At 37.3% G+C, this 8,499-nt stretch overlaps 1 protein-coding gene across 1 annotated transcript; it reads right to left on the bottom strand.

Annotated features, from left to right (window-relative positions):
- Positions 1-7,084: 7,084 nt before the first annotated feature.
- LOC138176885 (vomeronasal type-1 receptor 1-like) lies at positions 7,085-7,996 on the bottom strand. The gene has a single exon (XM_069107821.1). It carries the CDS (start codon positions 7,994-7,996, stop codon positions 7,085-7,087), a length of 912 nt encoding a protein of 303 aa, XP_068963922.1.
- Between the last annotated feature and the right edge of the window lie 503 nt (positions 7,997-8,499).

The raw sequence follows: 8,499 nt of genomic DNA on the forward strand, positions 1-8,499 counted from the left end.
TGGAGAGCACCTATGCTGGTATTCTGAACCTTGGGAAGTTGCCTTTCTTTTGGCATTACATTACAACATATATAATCCCTTCAACTATCCTCATACTGAGAAAAGTCACATGCATTAAAAATATTGTCTTTCCATGTGGGAATGTAAATAGTTTAACATTAATAAGTTCCTTAGGATTTCTCCTTCCTGTTTATTTTTTCATGCCTCTCTTTCTTCTTATATTTGAAAATCAAATTTTCTGTTCAGCTCTCTTTTTTTCATCAAGAATGCTTTAAAGTCCTCTATTTCATTGAATATCTATATTTTCCCCTGAAGTATTATACTCAGTTTTGCTGGGTGGGTGATTTTTGGTTTTAATCCTAGCTCTTTTGACCTGTGGAATATTATATTCCAAGCCCTGTGATCTCTTAATGTAGAAGTTGCTAGATCTTGTGTTATGCTGATTGTGTTTCCACAATACTAAAATTGTTTCTTCCTGACTGCTTGTTATATTTTCTCCTTTACCTGGGAACTCTGGAATTTGGCTATTATATCCCAGGAGTTTTCTTTTGGTGGTCCTTTTCAAAAGGCGATCAATTGAATTCTTTCAATTTCTTTATTGCCTTCTGGTTCTAAAATATCAGGGCAATTTTCCTTGAGAATTTCTTGAAAGATCATTTCTGGGTTCTTTCTTTGATCATGGCCTTGAGGCAGTCCCATAGTTTTTGAATTCTCTCTCCTGGATCTATTTTCCAGGTCAGTGGTTTTTCCAATGAGATATTTCACATTGTCTTCTATTTTTTCATTCATTTGGATTTGTTTTATAGCATTTTGTTTCTTGCAAAGTCATAAGCTTCCATTTGCTCCAAACTAATTTTGAAGGAATTATTCTCTTTAGTGACCTTTTGAAATTCATTTTCCATCTAGCCAATTCTGTTTTTTAAGGCATTCTTCTCCTCATTGGCTTTTGGACCTCTTTTGCCATTTGAGTTAGTTTTTTTTAAGGTGTTATTTTCTTCAGTCAGGCTGTTGACTAGTTTTTCATGATTTTCTTGCATAATTCTCATTTCTCTTCCCAATTTTTCCTCTGTTTCTTTTAAATGATTTTCAAAATCCTTCTCGAGCTCCTCCATGGCCTTTAACCAGTTCATATTTTTCTTGGAGGCTTTTGATGCAGGAGTTTTGACTTTGTGGTCTCCTTCTGGTTCTCTATTTTGATCTTCTTTTTCCCCTAAAAAGATTCTATGGTCTAATTGCACTTCCTCTGTTTGATCATCTTGCCAGCCAATTACTTGACTTTTGAGCTCTTTCCCATGGTAGAACTCTGCTTCCAGAGTGGAGAGTGCTGTGTCTCAAATTTCTGGGATTTTGTGCAGCTATTTTCAGAACTTTTTTCAGGCACCTGCCTCAGAACTGTGAGGATGACTGCCTCCCCACAGTCTCAACAAGCTCTGCCACACTAGGGCTCCTCACCCAGGACTGCCACCCAAGACTGTGACCCAGATCCAACCAGGGCCAAGCAAGAAAATCCTGCCTCAGTACCAGCACAGAGATTCCTGCAAATGCCCTATGCTTGGCCACTTAGTCCTTCTATGATCTGTATGCCCAGAGCCAGAAGCAGCAGCAGCCAGTGGTTGCAGCGGCTGCTACTTCTGCCTCCCTGAAGCAGGAGCCAGACAGCTCTTCTTTCATCACCTAGTTCTAAGAGAGTGCCCCACTGACCTTTTACTTTCTATTTGGTGTTTGTAGGTTGAGATGTCTGAAAACTGCCACAGCTGCCAGTGATTCACTCTCTGGAAGTCTGCTCTGGCCTGTTTGTGCCATGGGTCTGGGTTGCCCCAAGTCTGGGCTGGCGTGGCACATGCAGAATTGCTCTCTGCTCTCACTTTGGTGTGATAGACCTTTCCTGTTGGTCTGCCAAGCTGCCTTCAGCCTCAGCCATCCTTTCATAGAGTTCTTTTTTAAATAATATTTTATTTTTCCCCAACTATGTGTAAAAAACAAATTTTAACATTTGTCTTTTAAATCTTTGAGTTGCAAATTTTCTCCCTTATTCACTCAGGAATTATATAGGTTATACATCTGCAATCATACAAAACACACTTCTCTATTAATCATGTGGTAAAAAAACAAAAACAAATCACCTTGAAAAATAAAATAAAAAAAACATGCCTTGAAATCATTGTGCACAGTGACAGTAACAATATGTGTTGATAAACTATGAATCATTTAGCTATTCTCAGCAATACACATATCTAAGACAATTACAAAGGACTCATGACAGAAAATGGTGTCCACATCCAGAGGAAGAACTGATGGATTCTGAATATTAAATCAAAGCATGCTATTTTCATTTCTTTTATTGTTTTTGTGTTTTTTCCCCTTTTGATCTGTTTTTTTTCTTTCACTCCTTTGACTGATGTGGAAATATATTTTAAAAGATTGCACATGTATAACCTATATCAAATTGCTTGCCATTTTAGGAAGGAGTGGGAGGGAAGTAGGGAAAAAGATTTGGAACTCCAAATTTTGTGAAAAAGAATGCTAACATTGTTTTTACACATAATCAGAAAAAATAAAAGACTATTAAAAATAGTATGCTTCTATCTGCTTTCAGATTCAATCAGTTTTCTCTGGAGCAGACAGCATTTTTCAACATTAGTCCTTTGGAATTTTCTTGGATCATTGTATTGCTGAGAATAGCTAAGTCATTAACAATAGATCATTAAACAATATTGATCTTACTATGTGTGATGATCTACTGATTCTGCTCACTTCATTTTATATCAGTTCATCTAAGAATTTCGAGATCCTTCTGAAAGTATCCTGCTCATTACTTCTTATAGCACAAGAGTAGTCAATTATAAACATGTATCATGGGACTTAGTCAACCATTTCCCAACTGAGGAAGATACCTTCACTTTCCAATGCTTTACCACTGCTAAAAGAGCTGCTATAAATATTTTGTATAAAAAGTCCTTTCCCTTTTTTACAAAACCTCTTTGGGATTGCGACCTAGTAGTGGTATTACTGCATCAAAGAATAAGCATAGTTTTATAGCCCTTTTGGCATAATTCCAAATTTCTCTTGAAAATGGTTGTACCAGTTCACAATTCCTTCAAACTATCAACAGCGCTTTAGTGTCCCAAAGTTCCAAGATCACTTCCAAAATTTATCATTTTCATTTTCTAAGATAGTATCTAGTTGGATAGGTGTGAAGTGGTGCCTCAGTGCTGTGTTAACTACCAAATTATGTAGTACATTTTAATGACTATAGATAGCTTTGGTTGCCTTATTTGAAAACTGACTGTGCATATACTTTGACCATTTAACAATTGAGAAATGACTTGTAATCTTATAAATTTGACTAAATTATCATCATATTTGAGAATATATAGTGAATGTCTCTATATTTCTTATTTCTATCTCTAGAACTTAGGACATTTCTTGGCATATAATATGCACTTAATAAATATTTATTAAGTAATTACTGACAGAGAACAAAATAAGGGCCTCTTTCAGGAACTCGAAGGCTGTTTTTCCTGTGAAACTTTACTAAATTTGTTAATCATTTAAAGCAGTTTTAGTTGATTCTTTAGGATTCTCTAAAATATACCAATCTATCATTTGTAAGGAATGATAGATTTGTTATCTCATTACCTATTCTGATTCTTTTAATTTCTTTTTCTTCACTTATTGCTTTGCATGACATTTCAAGCACAGTACTGAATAACAGTGGTGATAATGGGCACCCTTGTTTCACCCTTGATGCTACTGAGAAGGCTTCCAGTTATCCACATTACAAATAATGCTTGAAAAACTCCATTTTAAAGGGCATAGCAGAGAACAAAAGAATACTTACAAGCAATTGAAGGAAGTGTGGACAAATCTCAACACAATACATAATATTTATTATATAGGCTTTCTTGAAATGGAAATTTCTTGCTGTGTATTATGAATCCTCTTACCTTCTACTGTGCCTAGGGCAATGTTTTTTATCTTTTCTTATTTTTTATTGTTTTTGTTTTGTATGTGTCTCTTTTTAATTGATTTTTTGTATTTAAGTTAAAAATTTTTTTAAATACCAAAAAAGAAAAATTCCATTTATTCTTATCCTCTTTAGAGTTTTTAAAATAAATTGGTGTTGCATTTTATCAAGAGGTTCTTTCTGCATCTATTAAAATAATCATATGCTTTCTGCTGGTTTTGTTATTGAAATGATCAATTATGCTGGTAGTTTTCCTAATATTCAACAGCCCTGCATTGCTGGTGTAAATCCCAATGGGTCATGATGCATGGTCCTTGTGATATATCGTTGTAATCTTCTTGCTAGTGATTTATTTAAAATTTTTGAAGTGATATTCATTACAGAAATTTATCTATAGTTTACTTTCTCTGTTCTTGTTCTTCATTGGTTTTGTATCGGCACCAGAATTGTGTCATAAAAACATTTCGTAAGACTACTTCTTGGCCTATTTTTCCAAATAATTTATGTACTATTAGAAGTAGATATTACAGGGATCAAGAACCAAGCTTCATGTGCTGTGGGTGAGCAATGCCATGCATGAGAAGCTTTCCAAAAGTGCTACTGTGAACACCTTTTAAGGTTATGATTATACAGTATAGTGAACACTCTGTCTATTCCATAACAAATCAAAGCAAAACATTCACAGAAAATCAAAGTACAGCATTTACAATATTACAACTTAACACAGAAAAATCACAATATAATATTCACAGCAGCTTATCATTAAGATGGCCACATAGTTTCCACCATAGTGGCCACAAAGTTTTGAACAAAGAACAATCATCTCAAAGTACAATAGTCAAAGTCTTCCATTCATGGGGCACACTATGCTAACTCAATCAGTCACTTATTCAGCAATCAATTACTAAATATCATTAATCACTAAGTACAATAATTAGAAAATACATAGACCCTCCACCCTTAGGTCACTAGTAAACTACAATTTCATCACTACTCAGTACCCATGGAGGGTTCTTTTCATCTCGACTCAAGGCAGGCAACTCCTACCTGAATCCACCAAACAGTCACCTGGATTCAAAGGCAGACAGCTCCCAGTTCCTTGTGTAGCTCTCCATGTAAGGCCTTCTCCATACTGAAGTTCACAGGGTCCAGTCCATCTCAAATTCTTGAAAATTTCTATTCCCAGGAATTCAAGGCCCAACCAAGCCACAAACAGACAAAGCCTTAGCATCCTGGTCATGCTTCCTCAGTCTTCTGCAGCTCCTTCAAAAAATCAGGATTACCTTATCCAGCCTGGAGGGGGAGGAGGGTTCCTGGGATCCTGGGCTCCTGGACTCCTGGTCTCCTGTGCTCCTCCTTAGCCTCCTGGGCTCCTCTTCAGAAGAAGCTCCACCACCACAAGTTCTCAGGAAATTCTGACTCAGTTCTTGATACTCAATTCTCTTCTGTAGCTGCTCTGCCTCCAGATGCTGGTCCCAAGAAATTCTGACTGCCCCTTCCTGGGGATTTTCCTTATATACACACAGCATTAACTACTTCCTGTTTCAGCCAAACCCTTCCTGTCAAGTCTGAAATAGGGCTTCATACTTACTCTTTCTTTCACAGAGGTTTGATTAGTTACTAAGTGCTAAGTACCTGCTTACTTGCCAATACAAAAAGGGGTCTTTAAATTTAAATTGCATTACCATTGTAGGGTGAAAAACCTTAATGCTGGTCTATGCTAGGGGCCCACTGATGGTCTTTGTCATCAATTAGGAGGTACATGGCCTTGCTGTTGACACTTCTTGGGGCTTGGGACCTCACTGCTGACTGGCTGGACTGTGACTTTCTGCTGGTTTCTCTGGATGACACTTGCTCTGGACTGCACTTACCTTTCACCTATGTTAGACTTTTGCTACTGATGTTTTAAGGTGTCTTGGAGTGGCAAATTATTTATTCCTATCTTTTTGTAGGTTCTCTACCTCCAGAATTCATTTTGAGGCATTATTTTATATTTTATTTATATTTTATATTTTTTTGAAGGTGAATTGAGAGAACTCAGGTGAGTTCCTGTCTAACTCTGATATCTTGACTCAATCCTCTTTCCAGATCATCCAGACAGATACATTCATTCCTACTCTTGCAACCATGAATCAATGTAGAAGAATTTTGGTCAACTAAGATCTTCCTGGGACTTTGTTTGACATAAATTTCATCTCTATCACCAAAAGAATATTGATCAACAGAGAGCTTTACTTCACTCCTATAGGAGTTAGTTACATACTAACACTATAGGCATTAGTATGTAAAATATCTAGCAAAAAGAGGCAAGGGAAAGAGCTGGCAGAAGAGAAAGGCATGAGTATTAAAGAAAACAACAATCCATGTTGAAGAAAATAAAAGGGGACAATATGTAAAATGTTGGTCACTTTATTCTTCCATGTTATGAGAACACAAGGGCCTAAGTATTAGATAATGAAGAATCTCTGTCTTTCTATGCACTGTATAATGAAGTAAACAATGGCAGGACTTTCATTAAGATCGCAGAGATTACATTCTCCTTTGTGATGTTAGATAGATAAAGTGGTATTGGGGACAGAAGGACTGAGTGCTGACTAAAAAATCATAGAATTTTATAGACAGAACTAACTACAGAAGTCCCTGGGTTTGGTCCTGGTGATGAATCTATCAATATTGGCAGCAACAAATGTCAAGTGTTCACAAGCAGGAAGTTTGTGTTCAAATCTATAGTATAATTTGCTATTTCATATTAATGATTTCTTCAATATTTCTCCCCCTGAGAGATGAGAGAAGGTGAACACAATTAACAATACTAATAAAGGCAAAAATAACAACAAAAATTATGTCTAATATTTATATGGCATTTTAAGGTTCACAAATCGTTTTACAATTCTCTTGTGATCTTCACAAAAGTTCTGGAGAGATAACTTTATTATTATCCCTACTTTATAAATGATGATTATGATACATACTAAGGGGAAGTGAATTACCCTGCTTCATATATCTGCTAAGTATGTGAGGCAGAATTGCTGTTCTGATCTTTTGAACTGAAAGGTGCAGCTCTCCATCTGCTGTATCACCTACCTGTGTTTTTTCAGAATTTTATTGGACTGGAAGCTATATTCTATCCCAGAGAGTCAAAGCACGCTTGCGGATTTGAGAGTCACTGACAATTAGAACGAAGGGGCTACAAGCTGGAAAGCAGGCAGCTAGGAAAACATTGAGGTGAACCAGCCAGGAAATCAGCTTCCCCAACCGCATACACAATGTTAAAATAGAATTCAAGGAGTAAAAAGATAGAAACATGCTGACCAACAGCAGTATGGTTTGGGTGGCTCTGGTTTCAGGGGAGCTACTTGATGTCAGATTATTGCCATGAATGTACTGGACTTTCTGGTGATGTCTGTACAAGAAAAAAACCATATATCCACTGGTTGTCAGCATAATTCCTATACATAAAACGTCGAGAAGGGAAAATATGAAAACATATCGTGCAACGTTAAAGGAAACACCAATTGGAACAGAGCAATAAATTAAATTATCTCTCTCAGTGATGTTTTTCATCCTTGTTGAAGCTTTGATATTTAACAGAATAAACCAATATAACATCAAATGAAAAGTCCAGCACAAGAAACAGAATGGGACAATAAACTTTGGGATTTTGGCTTTGATTTCTGCCAACTTGGAGCTTCTAGGACTTAAACTGATGGCTTGGAAGCCACTGAGGAAGCAAGTGGTACATAGAGAAAGGCCCCGGGCCACTCGGTGAAAGTAAAGCACAAGTTTACATCCCACATCATCCAGGAAATTGCTGAGGCCCAAATCAGCCATTGTTTGAGGGATCCCTTTGGACAGAAGCACCAAGTTATTGACAAAGGCCAAGTGGAAGAGAAGCAAGTCAATGTGTCTCAGCCTGGGACCAGTGAAGGAGATGATGGTATAAAGGCCCAGGAGGAAGGAGTTCCCCATTGTCCCAAATGCTGTCTGAAACAGAAAAAGGAGGCCCCAAAACATATCATTAGAAGTCATTTTTCTTTTTGTTGATAGGAGGTAAATAGGTGTCAAAAGCAGTAAATCCTTGCTTGTTCAGAAATCTAAGGTGTAGAAGACATTTTCTGAGATGAAAGAGAAATTTTACTTGTCAGGTATATGTCACCATGAACCTTTCACTCCATCTAAAAGAATATGATGAGAATATCTCTGATGGACCATTGAGAGGTTAATAGTGATTACAAAGTTTCTGGAGACTCAGAGGCAGGCCCAGAAGGCCCGGCTGGCAGACTGAGAGGCAGGCCCGGAAGTCCTCCCACCAACCACAAGGGCCACTACCAGGCCTATCACCAAAGAGTGGGGACTGGAAAGAGCAAGGTAATAAGCAAATACAGGGACCCCTGTTCTGGACAGCATATACTCCTGGGGCTACCACTTCATAGCCCAGAAATAAAAAAAAAAAAGCCCCTATCAGGACCTCCAAAGACCAGGATGATAGAGTGAACCTCACCTGCTCTAAACTCTCCCTCTGACCCAGAAAA

The sequence above is a fragment of the Petaurus breviceps genome, unplaced genomic scaffold, assembly GCF_028583685.1.
Source record: "Petaurus breviceps papuanus isolate PSGF00001 unplaced genomic scaffold, PetGlider_PUasm1.0 90294, whole genome shotgun sequence".
Classification (NCBI taxonomy): Eukaryota; Metazoa; Chordata; class Mammalia; order Diprotodontia; family Petauridae; genus Petaurus; species Petaurus breviceps.

Bases quoted from the DNA above. Each gene is read 5' to 3' on its own strand.
- LOC138176885 (XM_069107821.1), bottom strand. From the start codon at position 7,996: ATGACTTCTAATGATATGTTTTGGGGCCTCCTTTTTCTGTTTCAGACA.